At 39.0% G+C, this 25,877-nt stretch overlaps 1 protein-coding gene across 7 annotated transcripts in view; it reads right to left on the bottom strand.

Moving 5' to 3' along the window:
- Positions 1-4,612: 4,612 nt before the first annotated feature.
- Positions 4,613-25,877, bottom strand: part of STYK1 (serine/threonine/tyrosine kinase 1) — a 46,591-nt gene continuing 25,326 nt past the window's right edge. For 3 of the 7 annotated variants that reach the window (XM_074403293.1, XM_074403292.1, XM_074403286.1), the window contains 9 exons: positions 20,716-20,789; positions 20,139-20,273; positions 17,275-17,541; positions 15,295-15,476; positions 13,492-13,575; positions 11,143-11,348; positions 9,066-9,106; positions 7,971-8,067; positions 4,613-6,012 (listed from right to left, as the gene is read on the bottom strand). In XM_074403293.1, the coding sequence (XP_074259394.1) occupies positions 5,808-6,012; positions 7,971-8,067; positions 9,066-9,106; positions 11,143-11,348; positions 13,492-13,575; positions 15,295-15,476; positions 17,275-17,541; positions 20,139-20,273; positions 20,716-20,767 (1,269 nt within the window). In that variant the 5' untranslated portion in view covers positions 20,768-20,789 and the 3' untranslated portion in view covers positions 4,613-5,807. Of the gene's footprint in view, positions 6,013-7,970; positions 8,068-9,065; positions 9,107-11,142; positions 11,349-13,491; positions 13,576-15,294; positions 15,477-17,274; positions 17,542-20,138; positions 20,274-20,715 lie in introns of all 7 variants that reach the window. The other 4 variants (XM_074403290.1, XM_074403291.1, XM_074403287.1 and 1 more) reach the window with 4 other exon arrangements.

Genomic DNA, 25,877 nt, shown 5'->3' with positions numbered 1-25,877 from the left:
GGAAAGGAAAAGACTAAAGTCTGCTTTTCAAATATGATTGATCACCCTTTTGCTACCAACACACAGAGTGATCCTGTCTGTCGGTTGACAACCTTCAACGGAATTTAGTAAAAAGTGGTAGTGAGAAGACCTGGGATTCAATCCCAACACTTAACAGCTACCTAACCTTGGGCAGGTCACGATCTCTAAACCTGTTTGTTCATCAGTCTCAGGCATATAGAGCAATCTACTTTGTCAAATTCACAGAATTCTTGAGAGATCAAATGAGAATAATATGTAAAATAAGCTTTAAATTTTATAAAACAGCTTTTAACAAACATTTCCTGTGTGACAAAAAGTTTGAAACTAGAAATAAGCCATTTGCACTGGTAGTCTAGAAAAGAAAGCAAATATGTAAGGCAAATATCAGCACAAGGGAGCAATTGCTAATTGCTCTTAATATATTTAAGATAATTAAGAATATATGTAGCCAGGCACGTTGGCTCATGCCTATAATCCCAGCACTTTGGGAGGCCAAGGCGGGCTGATCACCCTAGGTCAGAAGTTCAAGACCAGAAACCTGTCTCTACTAAAAACACAAAAATTAGCTGGTGTAGTGGCACGTGCTGGTAATCCTAGCTACGCAGGAGGCTGAGGCAGGATAATCGCTTCAACCCAGGAATCAGAGGTTGCAGTGAGCCGAGATCATGCAATTGTACTCCAGCGTGGGTGACAAGAGTGAAACTTCGTCTTGAAATAAAATAAAATAAAATAAAATAAAATAAAATAAATATATGTAAAACATGCCGGTAATACAGCAGAGGAAGCGAATGCATTCTATTGCAGAGTAGGGAAATTTGAAAAAAAAAAGGCGGCTTGTAAACAGAGGTATTTGAATTGGACCTTGAGAAGTAAGTTCTGTGTATGTTTAGTGGTATGAAAAAGCATTCCCAGCAGAGAATGACCTGAGCAAAGACAGTGGTGTGAAAATGCATGTTTTGGGAAAGCCAAGAAATTTGGTATAGCTAGAGCATAAGGTTCAAGTAGAATGAATTAAAAGGCAGATTGGGCCAAGTTACCTTGAGTCCATATTAGCAGTTATATAACTATTAATATAGAAAAGTGAATCAATCCCTACAATAGGTCACTATTTTGGAAAATACATAAGAAACAGGAAGCACTATGTTTTCTCACTAGAGTGACAAGCTATTCCAGTTTGACCAGGACTGTGGAGTTTACTGGGACATGGGACTTTCCAAACCTGGAAACACCCAGGAAAACTGAGATAAGGTGGTCACCACACTTACCACAAGAATAATTCACAGAAATTTGAGCACTGTATTCCATAGTATTTCTGGAAATACCAGCTGTAATCCATTTTGTTGAATTATATGGAAAGCCTCATTCAATATCTTAGATTCCCTAATGTATCACCTTCACATTTTTGGCACATGTGCCAAAACGTCTTCATGTTTACCTAAATACAACTATGTATACCAGAATGTGTAACTATGTCGGTAGAAGTTATGGAATGCACAAAGTTTTAAGATCTTTGTTAAGTGGGCCAGTTACTGTCTTGATTTCCAGAAAAGACTTATGGGTTCAAGACTATCTATAATACTGCCTGTTAGTAAGATAAAATATGAAACCATATTTACTTAACTCTTCATATTTTAGGCCAAAATAAGTGATAAAGCATTTGTGTTTTGCGGTATTCTTGGATGTACACAACAGTGATGTGGAAATATTTTTTTGGCTGCTGAGCACTTGAAATGTGACTAGTGTGACTTCAAACTGAATTCTTAATTTCGACTAATTTATATTAACATTTGAATAACCACATGTGGCTAGAAGCTACTGTGTTGGTCAGCACAGTTATATAATAATTCTTTTCATACACTTTAAGTTGGGCTAGAAATAGCAAAAAAAAAAAAAAAATTGTGAACATTTTTCAAATCAGTTGTTATAGGCTCCAAATAGGGACATACTTACTGATATCAACACAGTTTACTTAAGAAAATAAATGTTTGAATTGCTTAAGTGAAGCCAAAATACTATTTCCACCTTTGCTGACACAGTGGAAAATTTCAAAGCACAAAGTGAAGTTGGTAAGAAATAAATGTTTTCTTTCCAATTCCTACTGAAATTAAGACTTAATGATTTATTCAAATACACAATATTCATTGATAAAATAATGATTCTGCCACTAGAGTTTCTAACTTTATTTCTTTCAGCTTCATGATGATTAATCAAATCAGTGATGGTTCTTTCTTATAATTGTTAATTTAATTTTTTAAATGTTCTGCTGATTTTCCCTACATCTAAAATTCTTTCTTCCTTTGATCCTTTAGGTCCTCTCTGTTCTCTTACCTGTTTTTGCCTTTTTGCCTCTCTGTTTAAAATGATCAAATCATTCTGACTTCCAATTTTCAGAAACATTTTCCACCTTTATTGTGATAAGCACTAGATATAATAGTCTCATGTTTTAGATTTATTAGTAATGTTTGATGCATTTTGATTTTGTATTTACACAACAAAAGATGGGACTATCTCATTCATTTATTAATAATGGATCAGAGTAGTAAGTCAAGAATAAGTGCATAATGTGGTTCAAATTTTTAAAAATATTCAGAATGAGGTAGTCTATTTTAATTTTTAATTCATCCACCCACCTTGCTTTTCTCTTTTCCATAATAGACTTCCCTGTGGATTTAACCTTATCTGTCTTTTTATCACTCAGAGGTATTACTTTTTAAATAAGAGAATCACTATCATGCAGAAACACCAAACTTTCCACACCATTCTTCATCACAGATGTTCATATGTGAGCACTTGGAGCTATTTCTAGATTATCATGACATGATATATTTAATTCCATTATTCAATCTAAAATTTTTTCCAGCATATGACAATATTATATGCTTCAAACACATAGCATAATCTTGAAGTCTTTTGCACAAAACAAGTAAACACAGTGCTAACTTAAGGGTAATAGTCGGTCTTCCACTGTATTTGCTGCTTGTTTATTTATTTCAGTGAGCATGTCAAAGCAAAATTTTTTTAAAAAATATTGCAACAAAGTTAAGATTAAGAAAACTCTATCCACTGACTTACTTTTTTTGTTCTAAAATGGTAAAAAAAAAAAAAAAAAAGCCACCGCTGTTATTTAATTTTAAAAACAGAATACCTAAATCTGTCATGAAAATCATACTGTTCTCCATGAGCATAATTTGAGAACTACTGGTTCAGACTAGTCTATTTAAAATGATATTGCCAAGTTTCCCTTAGACACTGTATCTAGGTGGGTGTTCACTTTGTTTCTAAGTACTGGAATTTTTTTTTAACAATAAACCATAGATTGGAAAAACAAGACTGGAGAGCAGGCAATCAAAACGATACAACAAAATCTATCTAGAGTCAACCTGATTAAATGATAAATATTTTGTTTCTCTTTTCATTCATTAGTTTGGAAACACCGTTTGGCTGAAAGGTCAAAGATACCAGAAATATCATCCTCCTCTGGAAGAAATCTGACCAAGTGAGAGAAAGACCCAGTTTTCTTAGAGTAAAAATTACTGTATCCAGCTTTCCAGGCCAGAAAAACAAATAAAATTGGGGATAAAAAATTTAAATGTCTATTGTCTGCTTCTTTCCCTCCTACTGAAACAAATACGAGAGTACAAAAAAGCAACGTCCCGTTTCACTGTGTGCCACTTTCCCTTCACTCACTGTGCTGCAACCCATAGGTTTCCTCGCAGTTCCTTGCCTCAGGATTTTCACACACACGTGTTCTCCTCCTGGGAGGCGCTTCTGATTCGGCCTGGGTTACTTACCCATCCCTAAGGTCTCAGTTTAGTCCATTTCTTTTCAGGGACATATGCCTTTTAAACTCCCTTCTACTATCATGTGCTTTTTCTTCACAGCACTTAACATTTTGCAATTAACAGATACTCACACAAAAAAATGTATGACATGTCTCACCTTCTAGAGTGTATCAAAAGCTCCCTATTTCTTTTATCACCTAGCCAAGTGTCTGGCACAGCAAGCCTTAACACTCAATATTTTTAAGTGGTCAGATAAATAAGGAAATACTTTGTAATTTTGACTTAAATGAGAGGCAACAATGGGATTCCATAGGCCTTTGTCATTTTGTGTGAACCCACTTTTCCACCCTTCTCTCTCCTGCAACTTACTACCCATTTAAATCCCTGACTAGTCATTGTGGTATTCTCTCAGAGGTAAGAATCATGCTTCCCTTAACTGACTTATCATGATTCCATCAGGATTCCAACTTCTACAACATTGTTGGCTGCCAGTCATCTTTCTTATGGCAGCCTTAGATGTTCTTTCCAGGGTGCCCAAGATGTGCTTTAAAATCACAGACCACCATGTTCAACAGAACTTCCCTCATGACGATGTTTCCATACTATTTGAAATAGTATGAGTTCACTATCATCATCCAAAAGCATGCAAAAATGATGACTTCATCATTGCACGTGTATCATATTAATACTTGTGCCATACTTCAGGCACGTCCTGCCTTGCAGTGTTCCAGACTGAGGTTGTCTTCTTGGCCACAGAAGATTTTAAATGAAAAAAGACATGAAAGATCCCAGGTTGGGAAGGGCAAAAGAAAAGGAGAAACACATTTATTGAGCACATATGTGCCAGATACTATACAAATGCATACTCAACACATACTCAATATTCAGAACAACCTTGTGAGATAGGTATTATCCCCATTTGCACATAAAGAATCCTTTTCGTTTTTCTACTGACATTAACTTCCATTTATTTTCTCCTCCCCACGACAGAGATTTTTAGCAGTTGTAAACCAGAAAAACATACTTCCATTCAATAAATATGAATTTAATAAAATAGGTTTCACAGTATATCAATGGATGATTGAAAATTAGAAGCTACTATCCTTCCCTATAGGACGACATTCTTTTCTAGCCCTTGTTAAAGACGCGGCTGCTAAGTCTTCTTGCTTAGTTTCTATTCTCCCTATTGACTGTGCACACACACATGCACACACAGCATTTTTATCACGATTCTAACATTGACTCTCTAGGCTTAATGGCCTTAGTCTAATCGGAGCTAGGAAGCTAGTTCAATGAACAACACATGTTGAATGTTCTCAATCGTGAAATGACCCCACCTTCTAATTAAAAAGTACTAACAAACAGAGTTTACGTGTCTCAGATAAAAGGGGACCATCTTTGTTTTATCTATACTTAAGGGGAGACTCAGAGGTTTTCCGTTATAGTTCTCTTCCAATCCTATAGGTAGGAATCAGGACTGAAGAGGGATCAGGTGCCCTACCACCTTTTCTCTGAAGGAGGTGTTGGTCCACATCTGTAATCCTGAGCAAGCAGAACCTTAAATTTCCTTTCCCTTCAACTCTTTTATTGGATTTCTATTCCTTCATTTCACTCCAAATGTTCTGGACCTTGTAATCATCTAGATAAAAATGTGGTTCCAGAGAAAACTGGCCTAGGATGGGAGGGATGAGCTTATTTACGTCATGCCCCAACAAATACTGCAGAGTTCTAAAACCTCCTTTGCGCACGCCCACCACTTCTACCCAGTGTTTCTAGGACTGGGACAGTAGAAGTCAGACTGACAATGTGTCTCAGCTCAGGGTGTATGGTGCGTAGAGTCTCATCCACCGTCATTTCAGATTTCCAGAGAAATGTGCAAAGGAAGATCAAGAATCCATGTTCCATTTCTCCCTTTGTGTCCCCTGGAAACACCATTCTCTGTTCTTAGAGGAATTGAGTCCAAGAACATATAATCATGCATGAATGTTTCTTGTCTGGGACTCTTCAAAGGATGCTGTAATTGTAGAAGAGGCTCTCCACTCGGATGCCGGCCACAGCTGCATACAGTTCAGGTACCACCAACTCTGGTACTTGTAACACAGCCTTGTCATCTGCAGTTCTAATGGCAGCTTCTAGGCGCAAGCGTAGCTCTCCAGGTGAGGGGCGGCCAGCCTCATGCCAGCGCCAGCAGGACTTCATAATATTATACCTGAGAGGGAAACAGAAGAAATTGACTTCCTTGACAGGGCAAATGTATGGGGAACCTGTCTCCTCTCCTCACAAACCTTAACAAAAAACTCTGCAATTCTTTAATTTTCTTCTGATTGCCCTGTTACTTGTATTCTTCCCAAAGCGTGCTACTGCTTCTCAATCTTTTTTTTTTTTTTTTAAAAAAGCCTATAGCACCCGGTATTCCCAGGCGGTCTCCCATCCAAGTACTAGCCAGGCCCGACCCTGCTTTCTCAACCTTTTTATATCAAGTCTCTTAATATCACTTTCTCAACAAGTGCTCTTTTATGATAGGAATGACTTAATATTTTCCAAACTAGAGTATGACAGGACGGTTTTATCACTAGACGTCGTTTGCTGTACATTGTAAGCAATGCGCAATAAAGTAACAGGGCTGGGTGGAACAGAACACGTGCCATTTTTACTCTGATAGGAGACAGAGCTTTTAATCATTAATACTGCTGCATTCTTCAGGTTGATTTTCAGGTTTCAGATATCTCCTCATCTAATCCTTTTATGCTTGTGCCTTGAATCTGCTGCTAGAACTGCAGATGACAAAGCTGGATTACAAGTCCCAGAGGTCAGGTATTTTGTCAGTTAGATGTCTTTTCCAGTATCAAGAACAGCCTTTTACACATAGAAATGTTTGTCATCAATTCCTTTCTATTGTACCTAGCTTCATTACTATCCTCAGTGTGTGTGTGTATACATATATATAAGTATATATAAGATATTTAAACTTATATATAAGTATATATAAGATATTTAAACTTAATCTGCTCAACACAGCAATTGTTTATCATAAGGAAAACCAAGCACTGTAAATTTACCTATTCAATGATGAAAAGCTTACGAAATAGCAACAATTCTAATCGAAATATTAATATATTCTCTACTGCCTTTTTATAGACAATTTAACCTTTTCTTACATTCTACAGCAGTTCTTTTTTCAACTTCATCGGTAATAACTGTCTGCGTAATTTTTAATTTTTCCATTTCCTGCCTCTAGGTTGGTTCACTGTCTCTATCTGCTGACAACATTGGATCCTCCTTCTGCCTTTCTAATTTCTTCTTATCTCCCCTTCTTCTGGTGGGCATTTATCACACTGAAAGCTGGAAAAACAGGGAGACAGTCATTTAAAAGTTAAATACTAAATAAGAGCCGGCACACTCTGAATGAATAACTCTGGTGCAATGGATTTTCTGACAGCTGTCTGAACTGTGGCTGGCAGAAAACTGACATTTAGACTAAACACAACTAACTGTACTTGCAATGGGTTTAGTTTACTTGCTACCTATTTTAGAAGCTTCCCATGGAACTAAACTATAATAAAATTAGGTTCCTAATAATATAGTTCTCAGTGTGTGGTGGGGGTATATGTGTGAGTGTGTATGCGTGTGTTTGTGTATGGATATGTAGATATATAATATATATGTATGTTATATAATATATGAGACAGAAGCATTTTACTGCATGGATTTGGTTAAAAGCTATACACTGGTGCATACAGACAGGTGAGGATCATCTGAGCACTTTGAAAAGGGCACAATTGATAGAGGGCCAAACAATATTTGGAATGAAAGAAGAGCAGGTCTTGGGCTGGGCGCGGTGGCTCAAGCCTGTAATTCCAGCACTTTGGGAGGCCGAGGCAGGTGGATCATGAGGTCAAGAGATCGAGACCATCCTGGTCAACATGGTGAAACCCCGTCTCTACAAAAAATACAAAAAATTAGCTGGGCATGGTGGCGCGTGCCTGTAATCCCAGCTACTCAGGAGGCTGAGGCAGGAGAATTGCCTGAACCCAGGAGGCGGAGGTTGCGGTGAGCCGAGATCGCGCCATTGCACTCCAGCCTGGGTAACAAGAGCGAAACTCCGTCTCCAAAAAAAAAAAAAAAAAAAAAAAAAAAAAGAAGAGCAGGCCTTTAAAAACCACTTACATGGTATGTGTGCAGCTACTGGGTCTCTTCATGATTTTCCTTCTTTGGAGATGCTGTAGGATGCTGGTAGGAGGGACTTCAGGATACGGTGGTGCCCCTGTCATTAAGAAAATGATGAGAACTTTAGGGTCCTCTAAAATGTGAACTGTAACTGACACTATTCTTCATCCACTTGGGTTGGTTGCTTGCAAAAGATATAGCCATAGGAAAAATATTAGACACAATTCAGTTGCTCCCTGGTGATCAAATATGGACATAATTTAGTGAATTGGGAGGAAAGGTGTTTTGGAGAAAAAAAACCCCAGGTCAATTAGGAAAATTTTGACTATCTAAGAAAGTAATCAAATAAGTCTGGGCGCAGTGGCTCACACCTGTAATCCCAGCACTTTGGAAGGCCGAGGTGGGTGGATCGCAAGGTTAAGAGTTCAAGACCAGCTTGGCCAATATCATGAAACTATGCCTCTACTAAAAATACAAAAGTTAGCTGGATGTGGTGACAGGTGCTTATAGTCCCAGCTACTTGGGAGGCTGAGGCAGGAGAATCACTTGAACCCAGGAGGTGGAGGTTGCAGTGAACTGAGATCACGCCACTGCACTCCATCCAGCCTGGGCTACAGAGCGAGACTTCATCTGTGAAAAAAAAAAGGAATCAAATAAGACACAAGATCAAACAAAGTAAGACATAAGATCCGTCCTCCACTCCCCATACATGGGAAAGTGTGCAGTTTCTCAATCAAATGAATTACTAAGTCTGGAGTAAACATTTTTATGTTTATACAAGACCACTCTGGGAATTATCCTTGCGATTTGAAAACTTCCCTTGGATTTGGTAATATTTTGGAGTAAATAAAGAAAGAGAAAGAGAGCAAAAGAAAGGACAAAGAAGGACAAGGAAGAAGAGAGTGAGGCAAGCAGAAAATAATCACTTTATATGACTAGCCCAGGAATCAGGCTTAGACGACATATCAGTCCATTTCAATAGCTTCAGAGCTGTACTGAAACCCTTTCTGAAAGCATACATCATCATCCACCCCCTAAATAGACAAGCTTGCATATTTGCATACAGGTACAAACTATTTGGGGGCTCATCCTTACCTAGAGTCACCATCTCATAGAGCAGGATCCCAAAAGACCATCTGTAAAAGAAACAAAGCCATCTACTTAATTTCTATTTCCACTTTTTCTAAAGAGAGATTATTTAAGAGTCAGAAACCTTTAGTAAGAGCCCCATAAAAAAGGCAATGAAGGAGAATCAAGGATGAGTGCTTAAAAAACAAAATAACTGCCATTCAAAAGCATCTCTACTCAATTTCTGTAGATTCAAATCTCTTTTAGGATTGACGCTACATCTCTATTTTCCTGTATTTTAAATTAATAGATGTTTATTATTACTTGCCAACGTGAGTGCCTGTAATCACACAAGCACATTTACCTAAAGAAAGCTCCCTCTGCATCTTTTTCTTCCTTCCCATCCCTCTCTGCTGAAATTCTAGCCTTTATTCTTAGAGCAAAGCCAAGCAAGTTTCGTCAGTCAACATTTTCTTAGTAGATTTAATTGCCCAAACCTAGGAAAAATATTAACAGCAAGCTTTATACATAGTTGGAATAGGTATTTGCCTAAGCAGTATGACTTCAGAGATACACAGTTCACTATTCTACAATATCATTATTAAATGATTAATATTTTACAGTTAAGTTTATTACCCCCAGATGTCTATTGAAAAGCAGATGTCAGTGAGGCAGCAATGGAAATCTCATAACCGACTCATCATATTAACTGATATTCTAAATTTCCTCTGCTGTTCATGACATTAATGGCAAGTAGGATATTCTACATTACATCTATGTACTTCTCCAAGCAATTGAGTTACATGGCTACCCAAAGTCCAGCGTGATTCTTTATGATCCTGTTATTGCCAATTTTACATGTAATTGTAATTATGTGTAGTTATGTAATCAATTAAATATTTTATATACTGATTAAATGCAAAAAAGTGTTATCTTCCTTCCAATTAAGTTGAACGTTTTGAAAATTTTTATAAAAATAAACTGCTAAAAATCAAGTGTTACCAAATTGTGTGAGGGAGACAAATGTAGAAAATTGGGAAAAGTAGCATTAAAACTCTGCAGTCAAACAATTTCACAATGATTTTCAAGTTTCTCACTCTACTTAAAATCATCCTGAACTGGAACTCAAAAAGAAATCATTACAGATACTATTTACACTAAATAAACAACATATAACTTCATTTGGGAGACTCATCCTCATAAAAAGAAGCCTTGCCCCTCCTTCAAAAAAACCATATAGATGAATGTACATTTATAAGTTTTTTGTTAAAATAAGTTATTGAAGGTATGTATATTTCTTTCTATTTTAACAATTTATGGCTTAACTGGCCTTTTGGTTAAGTGGACCTACCTCCTTCAGATAAAAGAGACTTTACTAGATTAATTCCTTAGATATTAATGTGAATAATCGTTTCACTTTTTTTTCGAATTCGACTGGTAATCTAATGCAGAAGAAATATTTGAGGCTGGGCATGGTGGCTCATGCCTGGAATCCCAGAACTTTGGGAGGCCAAAGTGAAAGGATAGCTTGTGCCCAGAAGTTGTAGACCACCCTGGGCAGCAGAGTGAGACCCTGTCTCTACCAAAAAAAAAAAAAAAATTAGCCAAGTGTGGTGGTGAATGCCTGTAGTCCTAGCTTGTGCCCAGAAGTTGTAGACCACTCTGCAGCAGAGTGAGACCCTGTCTCTACCAAAAAAAAAAAAAAAAATTAGCCAAGTGTGGTGGTGCATGCCTGTAGTCCTAGCTTCTAGGGAGGCAGAGGTAGGAGGATAGCTTGAGCCCAGGAGGTAGAGGCTGCAGTGAGTTGTGATCATGCCACTGCACTTCAGCCTGGGCAACATAGTGAGATCCTGTCTTAAGAAAAGAAAAGAGAAGAAAAGAAAAAGAAAGAAAAGAAAAGAAATAGTTGAAAAGGTACCAAAAAGGATTGCAGACAGATGACAAACATGAACTCTGTCACATAACATTTCTGCTTGAGAGAGTATGTTTAATTTCTAGGTAGAGATTTTATTTGGAGACATAATTGGCAACAGATCAAATCATTTTCAGGGAGAACACCCAAGTCACAAAGAAAGTAAACTCAGAGTCCAGGAATAAACCTTACACATCTGCTTTGATGCCAGCAGGTCTTAGGAGAAGCCGTTCTGGGGCAAGCCACTTGAGAGGTATGGTTTGAGAAGAGATGGCCCCTCGGGTATAAACTTCATAAGCCAGGCCCAATCCACAGAGCTTAGCAGTGAGATCACTTTGGATCAAGATATTCCTGGCTGCCACATCCCCATGGAACAAATGCTTATCCTGCAGGAATTCCTATCAGTATAAAATCAAATATGATCAGTTGTCTGAGGTCACAGCTTGGGTCACAAACAAGGAGAGGCAGTTCTAGGAATCTTCGAAAACACAAGGACATTTTCTACGCTGAACAAATCTCACTAATAATGGTATGTCACTTCCAAAGCATGCTGATGAATCACACATTTCTGCATTGTGTTTAAGATTACCAAATTGAGCAAATAATTCAAATGACATTAATACTGGATTTTGAAAATATAATTACCCATTCTGTGTCAAACACCGACCCTTGCTTGATTTTCCTTTCCCAGCTAGACACTGGAGAAGGGAGTAGATTCCAAGTTTCTATCAGTAGACCCGAAAACAATGTAATACATACCAAAACTGAGTGTGATTATATATATAGATAATTTTTTCCATAAAATAACTGCATGAGTTGAATTTGGAAATTCTCTTTTAGATCAATCTAAATGATTATAAAAGGCCATTAAGTGGTAATGACCAGAACCAGGTATTATAATTCATAGGATGTACTATACAAACTCTACTAAAAATTCTCAAGTCGGTCTGCATATTGGAATTGCCTGAGAGTTTTTAAACATAAGATTTTCATCCCAGATTTACTAAACCAAAATGTAGGAAGAAAGACCTGGTAACCTGTATTTTTAAGAAATATCAAATTCTAGTACAGTCAACAAAGCATTGGAGAGCCACGGCACCCTACGGTAACTGACGTGTGTTGTCATTTCCTCTGGTATCAAACTATTTAAGGCTTAAGGAGAAGTTGCAAAACTATACATGACTGAAGATCTGGAGCTTGAGGGCTGTGATTCCTAAAGAAGGATGGAAAATTAAAAGGTAAAGGTGATAGAAAATTAAAAGGTAAAGGTGATAATTTCCAATCATTGATGACAGAGAAAACTAGCAGTTTTCTGCGTCTGGTGAAGCTTTAAAATAAGAAACGATACTGCCCTGATAAGAATTAAAGAACATAACTGACTTTGAGGTTGTTAAGGCAAGAAAAAGTAGTACGATATTGCCTTGTAACAGGTAGCATAGGGTCCTGATGAATGCACCAATTTGAACAATTCATCCCTGTGCAACACCTCTACAACTGCGGTTCTGAGTACAGGGTAGGCTGTATCCTGACACCTTTTATCAAGGGAACATACCCACCAGGCCCACCCAAACACCATAGACAATATTCATATATATGCTGTGTACTCTCCCTTGTCCCATGGGTGCTTCAACCATAACTATGATTCTTTACCCACCTTAATTTTTTTTCTAACCTTTTCCTGATTCCACTTAAATCCCTGGTATATTTCACACCTTGAGGTAGCAAGATACAACAAATTCTTAAAACAGTAGCTTCACAGAGCCCCGATTTTCCATAGAAAATATTAATTTTAAACACAGCTATTTAAATCGTTTCACAGAAATAGACATATAAACTTCCTAGGTAATTCTGGTAAAGGTAAATTTTTTATCTTGAACACCTTAAACCCTGAGTTCTTTCTCTTACCTGTATCTTTAAGTTGGTTTAAAATAAAGGAACGATCCTACTGTTGCTCTTCTCATTGCTCTTCTTTCATTTGTTCCTTAATCATTTTATAATTATATGTACTCCCTATCACATTCAGTATCAAAGCAAGTCTCCAAGCAAACATGCTCTGAACTAGTTTTTCTTGTTTTTCAGGTGCAAAATTGCATACTTCCTTCTAGTGCTGCAGCCTTTTACCCATTCAGTTTCTCTTTCCATATCTTCTCCCTACTCGCTTCCCTATCTGTCTCTTTCACGTCTATTTCACGTACATACGGGGATGTAAGAGTGTCAGGTAAATGGGCACATACCTCTGGGCCCTGGCTGTAGATTTTTAAGACAGAAAAATATTTACAATCCTTCTGTTCCTTGTATCAACCCTAAGTTAACTACTTTCTTCCTGAAATTACCAATAGTGAAGTAAATTGTCTAGATAAATCCCCAAAGAAGGGACTAAAAACAATGTATTCGTGCTTGAGTTTTTGCCCTCTAATTTCTATCTACTTTTCTTTGAAACATATATACTACTTGAGAATATGAATATGAGAAAGATGGCATCAAAAACAAGGCTAACAAGGAAATGTCACACCATCAGTTGTCATTTTTGCCTCATCTTACCAGAGCCAAAAGGACCTGCTTTCCGATGTGATATACTTGTTTTTCTGTGAGATCGTAGAGAAGACCGTCCATGGTCATCACATCCTAAAGAGACAGGGGAAAAAAACATTGTATCAAAATGGCACGAACAGATTTGGAAAAGAAACAAAGTTGGGCAGAGATACTCTGAAATGCAGTTATCAAAGCTAAGAAAATATAAGAATTAATGTTCAAAGTGAGGCTGACGTGGAGACAGGCAGATAAATAAAATGATCCATTGGACTGGAAAAACAATGACAGACATAGATGAACAGCAGGTAAGTAAGACAAGTATAATTAAGACTATCCACTGAATAAGGCAGCAGTTTTTCTGGGGCTCTGTGTGTATGCACGTGTGCATAGGCACGTGGGAGCACACACATGCTCATGATTAATTTAGTACATTAACTCAATGCATCTTTACTGAATGCCTGAAATGTCCCTCATTTCATGTTAGAAACTTGAAATACAAGCATGAGTAAAATAGCATGGCTGCTGCCTTCTGGAGCTTGTTGTGTGGCAGACGCACGTGAGTCAGAATCAAATAATCATACATAAGTAAATGGTTACATATCTGTAAGTGGCATAAAGAAAATGTACAAAGTGCCAAGAGAGCATATGATGGTGGGCAGAAGACAGTGGATTCAGTTGGAGGGACAGGGAAAGTGTTTGATGAGATCTGAAGGATGAGTAGACATTAACTATAAAAAGGACAGAAGGGAGAAGTTTGGTGGAACAAGAAAAATATATAAAGATAATCTGAAATAGAAACACATGGTATTTCTGAAAAATGGAAAGAAGTTAGTGCAGTTAGAGCACAAAACAAGTTTTAGATGAGCGACGTCTTTAAAAAGGTTAAAATGCCTAAATACTTGCACATTGTGCTATTGACAGCACTGGGTGGAAGACAATAACAGGGTCCCTTTCTCATACATATTCAGTTGTACAATACTCAGCATATTAAGGAGGTTCAGTGAATATCGAACTTGCCCACCAGCAAGCTGAGAAAGTAGGGAAACAGGTAGCAGTTCTAACGGAGGAATACAGAGTAAGGGAAATTTTAAGGAAAGAGACAACCATTTGAGGCTAGAAATTTCTGAATATTTTAATTTTAAAAAACATGAATTTGAGGTACAAAAGCTTTACCAGCTAAATTTCTCCCTGAGTTTGCCCGACCATACTATGGTGATGTTATAGAATGGAAAAGACAGTAGCAACAACAAAATTATAATCATTACCAAAAATACTCACGTTGTTACGTAATTATCATTATAACAGCTGCCATTTTGAGTGCTTACTCTGTACTAATCATTGCTGTTTTCACATACAGAATTTCTTGTATTTTTTATAATAATTATTACTCCCATTTTACTGATTTAGAAGACTCATGATCAGAAAGGTGACTTGCTCAGTCACGTAATTAGCAGGAGGTGGAGCCCAAAGTCCATGCTCTGAACTTGCACTGTCCACTCTGTGCTCATTAGTCACATGTGGCTATTTCAACTTACGTTATTTAAAATTAAATACAATTTAAAATTTAGTTTCTCCGTCACATCAGCCACATTTCAAGTGTCCAGAAGCCATCTGTGATTAGCGGCTTATATTGGATGGAGCAGTTATAAAACATTTCTATAATTACGAAAAGTTCTTTTAGATGGTGATAATTATTCTGTCATGCTATTATAATGTCTCTGCATTTTGTCTTTTGTCACACTAACTGACATGTGAAAAGCTAATCAAGAAGGTCAAGTCTTAACCTCCTAAGACCTCTACCCTACTGCTCACCCGGCGACAGGTCCAGAGAAAGCTGAGCAGGTCTCCATGGACCACATCCTCCAGCACCATATAGAGTGGCAGCTTCTCGGTGCAGCAGCCTTCCAGCTGCACCAGGTTCTTGTGTTTCCCCAGGTATTGATGGAATTGGACTCGCCCCAAGAAATCCTGTACCTCATGGAGCCCAGCTGGTTCTGTAGAGGACAGAAGAGCCAAGCAGTCAGAAGTCAGCACATCCTCAGTGAGTGGGAGGCAGGGCACAGGTGGCAACTTAAGATGGTAATTCTTAAGGCCCTATGTGGGAGTGAGTGCAGGCAAAAATAAATACAAAGGGGACCTGAACCTTTTTTTTTTTTTTTTTTTGAGACGGAGTTTTGCTCTTGTTACCCAGGCTGGAGTGCAATGGCGCCATCTCAGCTCAACTGCAACCTCCGCCTCCTGGGTTCAGGCAATTCTCCTGCCTCAGCCTCCTGAGTAGCTGGGATTACAGGCACGTGCCAACATGCCCAGCTAATTTTTTGTATTTTTAGTAGAGACGGGGTTTCACCATGTTGACCAGGATGGTCTTGATCTCTCGACCTCGTGATCCACCCGCCTCGGCCTCCCAAAGTGCTGGGATTACAGGCATGAGCCACTGCACCAGGCCCAATGTCACTGAACTTTTATCAAAGGTAGCAAGGAATTACAATTAATAGAACTGGATAGGCTTTCATCTGCCTAAATAGAGAGATAGTCTGTTTGCATTAAAAAGTTATCACTGTCTAGGCCTTTGGATTAATATCCTTGCTTGTCTTATCCTTGTTCTATGTATCCATCATTACTGGCCCATGTCATAAAGAAGAGAGAGAGAGAGAGAGAGAGAAAGAAATATAACATCAGGTGGGCTCAGTGGCTCATATCTGTAATCCCAGCACTTTGGGAGGCCAAGGGAAGTGGATCACCTGAGGTCAGGAGTTCGAGACCAGCCTGGTCAATATGGTGAAACCCTGTCTCTACTAATAATACAAAAATTAGCTGGGCATGGTGGCACATGCCTATAATTGTAGCCACTTGGGAGGCTAAGGCAGAAGAATTGCTTAAACCTGGGAGGTGAAGGTTGCTGTGAGCCTAGATCACACCACTGCACTCCAGCCTGGGTGACAAGAGTGAAACTGTCTCAAAAAAAAAAAAAAAAAGAAAGAAAGAAAGAAAGAAATATCGTATCAGAAAGGGGTATCAAAGAGTAAAGTAAAATGAGGAAACAACCATGGAATCCTAGCCCAGTAACATTCATGGTGAAAAAATGAGTTTTAACAGCCTCAATAGGCAAAGATGAGCCAGGGTACCTAGGATGCAAAGATATTTCAGCATATGCAAATCAATTCTGTGACATACCACAGTAACAGAATAAAGGATAAACATCATGTGATCATTTCAATCAATGCAGAAAAGGCATTTGGTAAAATTCAACATCCTTTCATTATAAAAACACTACACAAACTCATGTTGTTACATAATTATCATTAAACAACTGCCATTTGGAGTGCTTACTCTGTACCAAATGCTGCTATGTTTTCACATACATAATTTCTTGTATTTTTTATAATAATTATTACTCCCATTTTACTGATTTAGAAGCCTCAGGATCAGAAATTATTATAAAAAATACAAGAAATTATGCATGTGAAAACATAGTAAGTACAGAAGGAATGTACCTCAACACAATAAAGACTGTGTGAAAACCCACAGCTAACATTTTACTCATCATAACATTATACTTACTTGGGGTAGTCATTTTAGTTATTATTTGGAGATGTGGGTGAAGATCCACAAATAAACAATTTGTATAATTTTTTTAAAAAGACACCAAGAAGAACATTTCTGTCTCAAGGTATTTCCTTCTTTTGTACACAGTTATGATCACAACTATCTGTTGATTAACATCTCAATGTTCGCAAATCCTGTTAATATTTACTGTCAGGGAAGTCAGGGGTGAAACACTTCTTGTTTTACCTTTTAAAGCTTTGAGAATAACACTCTTGGGCTTCGAAGGGTCCCCAGTGTTCATACTGGCTCGAAAGATGGGCCCACAGCTACCATTGCAAATCTGCTCCAGAACTTCAGAGAGTTGCTCCCGGGGCACCTCCAGCTTAGCCAAGGCAGGTGTGGTAGCTCCCAGAAAGTTTTCCACAGATGTCTCCTTAAGTGGCAAAGCCACATTTCCTCCACATCCAGCTGCTTCCCAGCTTAGGTCCCTAGATGGAGGGACAGGAGCAATGTCTAGAACAGAGAGATGATGTCAACCAGTTTTTCCCTGCCCTGGGGATTCCCGGAAAGCAGAGCCTGAAACCCATTTGGCAAGGAAGTTCCTGCAGCAGTTTTCTCTTGGGCCAACGTGGAGTTGTCTTCTGACACTTCTCTATAAACCGGCATCAGTGCCAAGCTTGTAGAACCCTCATAATAATCCTCAGAGCTTCTTAGGACAACTCAGGAAGGACCCCAGGAAAGTGCTCATAACACTTCCTTTCTGTTTTCCTCAGGGTTCCAGCTGAGCACTCCCCATGAGGGTGGTAAGGAGACAATCAGGAAAGTTCCTGATAGGCATCCAAACCACAGATGCCTAAAGGTGGAGGTAACTGCCAGTGAGAACTGTCATTTAAGTCAGACAAATGGCTTTCAAAGCAAAGGTATGAATAATTAATCGACTTCAAGCTATGATTATTCTTCTTCCATGAAGCTGCCCCAAAAGTCAAATTATTTCATATTTCCTTGAGTCTTGGTCAAAAAAAGTCTTCTGGTACTTTCTCCCTCCCTTTGCCAGAAAAAAAGAGAGGTTCATCCTCTTATTAAACCTACATTTATTCATTAATTCATCCATTTATTCAATAAATATCACCTATTAACATGCCATGTACTGTTCTAGGTGTTGGGAACAGGCGAAGTCCAGATTCACCTGAAAATTACTTTCTAGTGGTAGGGGAGAGGAAACAGCTAATAATATATCAGGCAATTAATATTGTGGAGGAAAACAAATGAAGGAGAAGGAGCTGAGTGTGGTGCCATGAGCCTGTAATCCCCACTATTGGGGAGGCCAAGGCACGAGGATCTCCTGAGCCCAGGAATTAGTGGTCAGCCTGAGCAAAATAGCAAGACTCAATCTTTAAAATAAAATTTAAAAATGTGGGGAGAAGAAGCATCAGTCACCTATGTTATATATGAAGGTCAAGAAAGGTCTTTCTGATGAGATAACATTTGAGAAAGGCCCGGTAGCAACTAGGGAGCAAATCATGCTGATGTCAGGAAGAGTACTGTAGGCAAAAGGAGCCAAAATTGCAAAGGCATTAAGCAAGGAGCATACCTGGAATAGCTGAGAAACAGCAAGGAAGCCAGTGAGCTGGAGCCAAGTGAGATCATTGGAGAGTAGCAGGAGATAAGGCCAGGGAGGAACAGATCATGTAAAGCCATGGAAAGAATTTTGCCATTTTTCACTCTGAGCAAGATGGGAAGCTACTACATGTGTGTGTGTGGCAGACAGATTTCAAGCTGATAATTAGCAGGACTGACTGTATTAAAAGACTAATTATGGCCTCTCTATAAAGGAGCAGGGGCAGAAGCAGGACCTTAGGAGTGTATTGCAATGGTCTGTGAAAGGTGAGAGTAACGTGGGTTTATTTTTAAAATAGAGTAACAGTGTTTGCGTATGAATTAGATATGGACTGTGAGGGAAAGATGGGAGTTAAGGATAACTTCAAGGTTTGAGAAAGAAAACAGAAAAGACAGGGCTTGCCATTTTCTAAGACAGGCAAGACTCTTTAGGGAGAACATTTGTGAAAGAATTTTAGGACCTTTGTTTTGGGCATATTACACAAGAGATTTCTATTCTGTTGAAACTGTACAGTAGGTGGTTTAATATGAAAACTGAGTTCAAGGCACTATCATTGGAATAGAAAACGTATTTGAATCCATACGACTAAAGATCATACCACTTAGGAAGTGGCTTTAGTTTTTTAAAGTATTTCAAGATAGAAAAAGTTCAAAACTGTTTCAAATGCTTTTGACAGATCAAGTAAGACGAAGATGAAGACTTGACCACTGGGCTTGTCAACATATTTCTCCCTGATGGGCTTGGAAAGACTTGTTTTGGTGAAATGATAGAGAAAAAAAAAACCCTAATTTAGTGAGATCAGAAGAGAACGTGATGAGTAGAAGTAGCAGGAGTGAGTTTAGACAACTTGTTTGAGAAGTTTTCTCTAAAAGCAAAGTGAGAATCGCGATAAAATTTAAAGAAAATCGAATGATCAGCCACTATAGGGTTGCATATCATTATGAGAGTTTTCGTTTCCCTTCTTTTTACCCTTAGTTTCATGTCTGAGCCGATTCCCTTTTATTAAATGCTCGGTGGAACTCCAGAACAGCCTGTTATCATCTCCTACTTAGTACTTCAAAGACTATTACAATATGAAGGCCACTTCTTCTTTCCATCATATATCCTGGAGGCAAAGAGTAGGAATGAATGAAATGGGATGAAATGTCATCCTCCTAGGATGCTAAGGAAGCCGTGGACTTTAAGTCTTTCTCCTAAGTCCTCAGGCTCTCATATGGTCAAAGTTTTGATAGTCCAATAGGAAATGAAACAGGTTATATGAGGTTTTCTTGCACACTCTCTTTTCAGTCAATAAACATGTGTTGAACTCCAACTCAGGACTTCCTAGAAAAGAGATCACCCTGCTCTCAACTCCACAGGAGGGAACACATGCCTCTCTCATTGCAGGTACTTAGACTTCTAGACATGGGCTCATTGAAACTTGGACCACATTTTTTTTCTAATCTCCATCTTCTCTAAGCCCCTGCCCAGCCCCAAAGTCTGAACTTTTTACCTCGAGGTCCAGGACGCTGCTGTTGAGTTCTTTGCTCTCTCATAAAAAGCCACAGGATGACCCCAAGAAGGATGAGGAAGATAGTAACCAAGAAAGTTGGGACGATAATCACTTCATACTGCTTCTCCTGGATGACTGGGTAATCAATCACACAGGAAGAGAAGAGAATGAAGAAGCCTTACCTGGTGTTCATGCCATTTCCCCTACCCGCCAGCTCTCAGCTCACTGTACATGAAAAAGTCATCTCTTCTACCTTCCCCTCTACTTCCATTCAACAGAAATGCTGCTGGGAGCAACTCTCTAATCAGAAATCCCAGTGGCCCTGTTTCTTAGCCCTTCAAGTGTGCATGACGCTGCTTCTGGCAGTTTTCCTACCAAGACTGAAGATGCAGCATCTGTATCTCTGATCAGTACTCACCCTCTCCCCAAAAGACAAGGGCTTCTAGTCCTCATCCTTTTATCACCACTGCCTTCATTTCTACTGGAAATCAAATCATCCTCCTTCTAGAATCAATCCAGAGCTTAGCCTTCATAATTCTAAATTCAGAGGATAGACATCTGTGGAATCTGTACTTACCACACAACTTGTCACTGAGACTGCATTCCAAGAGCATCCGTGTCACGCCCATTGCCACAGGGATGTCTTCTTCCCTGCCAGGCCCACAGAGAATGCACGGAGCACAGCTGTGAGTAATTCCTAAGGGTTGAATGGCTCTTGAAAAATAAAATAAAATGGAGCACACGCAGAATTTTAAACTGCCTCTACAGATCACTAGTTAAGTAAATGGCTACCTCTCTGAGTCATCCATTTATGTCTCTTTATTTAGCTGATATTCAGGCTGGAAGAATACTGCCAACCTCCTCCTCCTCTCAGCATTTCTCGCTTCTCTGTTATACAGCAAAGACAGCTCTGATCTGGTCTTGTCCTTTCATTCGATTGCTACTGAAATTATTTGGAAGTGTCTCCTCCCACCCGAGACTTCTGCTCCCATGATCAATGACAGATTTACAACATCCATCTGAACAACTGTGATCCTTGGGTTAGGTGGGCATGATCTACCTCCCCTATTGTCTTAAGCATATTTAATACATTGTTTTAGCTGGGCATCACACTTTTTAAGCAAAACGTTTTTTGAGGTTGGGATCTTGGTCTGTAGTCCAGGCTTGAGTGCAGTGGTGTGATCACGGCTCATTCAAGTCTCAGACTCTTGGGGCCAAGTAATCCTCCTGCCTCCGCCCCCTGAGTCTCTGGAATTACAGGTATGAGCTACCATGCCTAGCTCTAAACAAAACATTTAATTTCATTTTTATACACAGTTAATTCAGACAATGAAAAAAAATTGACAGATGTTAAAGGATATGAGTTATATGTTTGCTTTTTTTCTGCAATATCCGCACCCTCACAAGCAAGGAGCAAGCAGCATTTATCAATAGAAACTGTTTAATTCCTCATCCCTCAGAGCTTCAAGGTGCTTGCCCTGCTCATATCAGACATAGACGTGGACACTCATTCCTACCAGGATATAAAGGGAGTATCAGTACCAAGTCATCTTCTCTTTCTCTTACTCTTTTAAATAAATAGAAAATGAATTCACGTGATTCAAAAAATGGAAATGTTAAATTGTATAGCATAAAAATCTTTCTCCCACCAGATTCTTCTCCATTTATCAAGTTGTTAATTCTCCTCCAAGTAGACTCTAGTTGTTAGTTTCTTGTTTGTCTGGCAAGGGATTCTTATGTGTATCTCTGTTAAGTGTATATAACATAATCAGCATATATTTCAAATAACACCCCCAGAAACTTGGTTCCTTCTTTCCAAAGAGATTCATGTTTACTACTCTTCCATACCTCTCCAAAATGTATATTTTGCCTTTGCTTGAGAAGCCACGCTCACAGTTCCATAGTCAGCAAAGCCTACTTCTTTAATTCTGATTAACTTGAAAGAAAATATGGTAATTTTTCTGCTAAATAATTCTAAATATGTGATCCAGTTTTGTAGTGACTTGATAAAAACATAAAACAAAAATCAGAACTAGAGCTTATATAATATGCTACTATATTGTACAGGTGTTAAATTAGCCACATTATGCTGTCCTCTGCCATTGCATTATGCATTATTTTATTACCAATAACCACAATGTTATTTACTGAGGCAGAGTCTCTCCGTGTCTGAAAGACCTATGTAAAGAAGCTTCCCAGATTCTGCCTTACCGGTTTTCCAGTCTTCCTGGAGCACCATGAACTTGTATGTGGGTTCAATAGCAAAACGATTCCCTTACAACTCAAGAGACACAAAGTGTGTAGTTAGTTGACAGAGCCCAGGTAAACAGCAAAGGAGCCAGTGGGTGGAAAATTGCACAGAAGAGGGAAATTCTTATCTGTGGGTTTGTACATAGAACGGGATCTAAGACGTCGATGAATAGTTAGACAGCAAAGTTCACTAGATGCGGTGGACTTTGCTGTCTATCTCCTACCAAAAAGGCAAGGAGAAAGGTGGCTGAGAAAGTTTCCACAATTCTCGAGGCCACATGGAAGGACAGGCACTAGCGACGAAACTTTTAAGAAACAAAGCCTTGAGAGTGTTCACAGAGAAGAAGGTCTGAAAAAGAAAACATTGGATCAGCTGGGTGACCTCATGGAGGCTATCAGAAAATTTAGCACTGCTATTCTCATTCTTAGTTTTCTTTTCTTTGCTTCCTTTTTACGGGATTATCGGAAGTAATTATTTTCATTCAGGGAGCAGCCAGTTTAACCAGTCTGGCTTTCTGGGGAGGAGGTTCTCTGGGCACACTCTCTCTTACCATAGCACACGTGGAGAAAAGGGTCAGTCAGCAGCTAGCTCTGACTCGTGATCTCTACCCAGAAAACAAACGATACACCCACTAATACATACTGAATGGAGTCATTCAAAGCCATGTGTGCACGTGTACCCCCACACAGAACTGCTCAGGGAGGGTCATCTGTACTCAACAATAGGCTCCTGGCCAAACACACCTGTCCCTGATAACTCAAACTCATGCTCATGCCCTTACACTGACTATCACACCTATTACAGAGCACTCACCTTTGGATGCAATATGGCCTGCTACTGCATTTCCTGAGCCAGGTTCTCACCATCACTTCTATTTGTATGTCAGTAGTTTAAAGAGGCAAGGCATATTAATACCTAGCAACCCAATGAAATTGGATGCTAGAGCAAGGAGATTAATGTATAGAGTGATGAGGCCCACTCAGTGAAATTGCTTTCCATGTGTGTGTTATTCACGTCCAATAGTACCGAATATTAAGTGCATTTAATGAACAGATCTTCCAAACAGGCTCTGTGTGAGCAACAAGGCCGTTTTATTTCTTGCTTGGGTGCAAGCAGGCGGAATCTGAGAAAGGACAGGCGAAGGGGGTAAGGTGGGAATTGGCTTCATAGGTTGGGGGGTTTTCTTGGGGGCTGGGGGTGTTGCAGAGTAAGATCAGTTACAGTGGTGGGAGGGGTAGGGGCAAGGAGTATACATGACCACAAGATCAGTTACAATGGCAGGGTTGGGTGAGAGGTATTTACATTATCATAAGAACAGTTAAGGGAGGCCGAGGAGGGCGGATCACAAGGTCAAGAGATCGAGACCATCCTGGCCAACATGGTGAAACCCTGTCTCTACTAAAAATACAAAAAAATTAGCTGGGTGTGGTGGCGCGCGCCTGTGGTCCCAGCTACTAGGGAGGCTGAGGCAGGAGAATTGCTTGAACTTGGGAGTCAGAGGTTGCAGTGAGCCGAGGTCGCGCCAGTGCACTCCAGCCTGGTGCCTGGTGACAGAGTGAGACTCTGTCTCAGAAAAAAAAAAAAAAAGAAAAACAGTTAAGATGGCAGGGGTGAGTGAGGGACTTGTCCGGGGAAGCTCTGCTGCGCGATCAGGGACAATGGAGAATGCGGGCAGCGGGTGGGAGACATCAGCCAGGATAGTCAGGACTTCAGACTTGCAGGCTCCAGCCTTGCATATGGAGACCTGACAATGTGTATACAGTAAGCCCTTTCTAATGGTTACAGTTTAGGTAGAGGCATATGGAATGTACTAGATAAGCCTAGGATTTTTAAGGCATACATACCAGGCATACCCATACATATCCATGAAAGCCAATGTGGGAAGTTCACCAGGCAGAGGTCACCAAAGCTCATACGTCAGAGGACACTTACATTTACTTGTAACAGCAATATTCCTCTCTAGATGACTTTTTTCTTTGAAATTCATACTCAGAAACCACATGGCTTTGCCTGGACACTCTGTCAAGCTGAGAAAAGGCATGCCTTGATGCCAAAACCCTCTAGGATGACTTTTCCCATGGGTTCAATTCTGGTCCACCTGACTACTAGAAGAATACTTCGGGCTAAGATTCCTGTTCAACCTGACCAATACTGTGCTCCCTTTCATTACATCTAAATACTTTTCCCACTATGTTAAAAATAAAATATGTAGGCTACTGCTTCTTCTCTTAGCTGAGCTGTAAAATTCTTAACACTATAAAGCGTTATCCACAGTTCTCTATTTAATTTCATGAATAATGAAATTCATGACATTAGAATCAAGGGTCTAGTGAAATTGTAATTTATTTTATTCTGATAACCATGTTTGATAGTTGCAAAATATGATTGTATATAGGTTGCCTCCAGTTTACATATTCCTTTATCTACAGAGTCAAATCTCTTCAGGCAGGGTTTTAATTAGAACAATAATATTGCCTCACTTGCAGTTATCATTCCTTAATTTTTCTCTCATAAGTGGCTTCAGACTTTCTCTTAGCATGTTAAAAGGTTTCACTTCCCTCTTTAATTGAGAATCCTGAGGAGAAACATCACAATGAAGGAAATACAAAAAGGAAGAGAGTGAAAGTGAAATGAGCAGTAAACTCCATGCTAAATCTTTGACAAGACTATCTAGTCTGAGGACCATAAAAGCTCATGAACATAACCATAACGAAATTGAACTAAATAGTAATATTAATTCTCTGAATTTTTATACATACAAGCATAATGTCACATGGCATTTATGCATGTATTTTAATCCAGACTAGATTCTGTTTGCAACAATGACACAATTCTTATTAAGTGGCATTTCTTTTTAGTTAGTACAATACAGTCTCTGGGACACAATCTACAATTTACTCATGACTTTCCAGAATAAACTCTTCTTACCAAAATATACCTAGATATAAGACTTCTAAAATTAGACTTCCTGTACTCTGCCTGCTTACATGTTGTTAAAAATTTCGTGATTGAACTCAGTGTAACATCTGGCCCCATTCTAGTAAGGTACAATTAAATCTGTGTGTCAGCCTCACCTTCAACATTACTACTTGCTTATCAACGCACGTGGGTCTTCCAGTTATGTTTTTTTTTGGATAGATAAGTGATCTACCCTCCCAAGTGGATGCCATATGGGTCAAGGAAGTTATTAATGACTTTGGGCTAGCAGGCAGAGGACTCAAGACTAAAAGTGAGACGGGTAAAATATATGGAGGTAGTAGCTCGTAGCCAGAAACAGTCTGCCTTTCATCCTTTGTATAGTTCGTCTTTCATCCTTATCCTTGAGCTATCTGAAAAAAAAAAAAAAAGACAAAAACAAAAAACAAAACAAAACCAAATAAACAAAAAACATGTTTAATAGACTGAATACATTAATTTGTGAGTGAGAAAACAGTGCTCAGATCTAGAGAATCTGAGATTTACTTGTCACCAACCTTCTAAAAGACAAG

This window comes from Saimiri boliviensis, chromosome 7 (genome assembly GCF_048565385.1).
Source record: "Saimiri boliviensis isolate mSaiBol1 chromosome 7, mSaiBol1.pri, whole genome shotgun sequence".
NCBI classification, from domain to species: domain Eukaryota; kingdom Metazoa; phylum Chordata; class Mammalia; order Primates; family Cebidae; genus Saimiri; species Saimiri boliviensis.
This window is presented reverse-complemented; position numbering and strand designations above follow the sequence as displayed.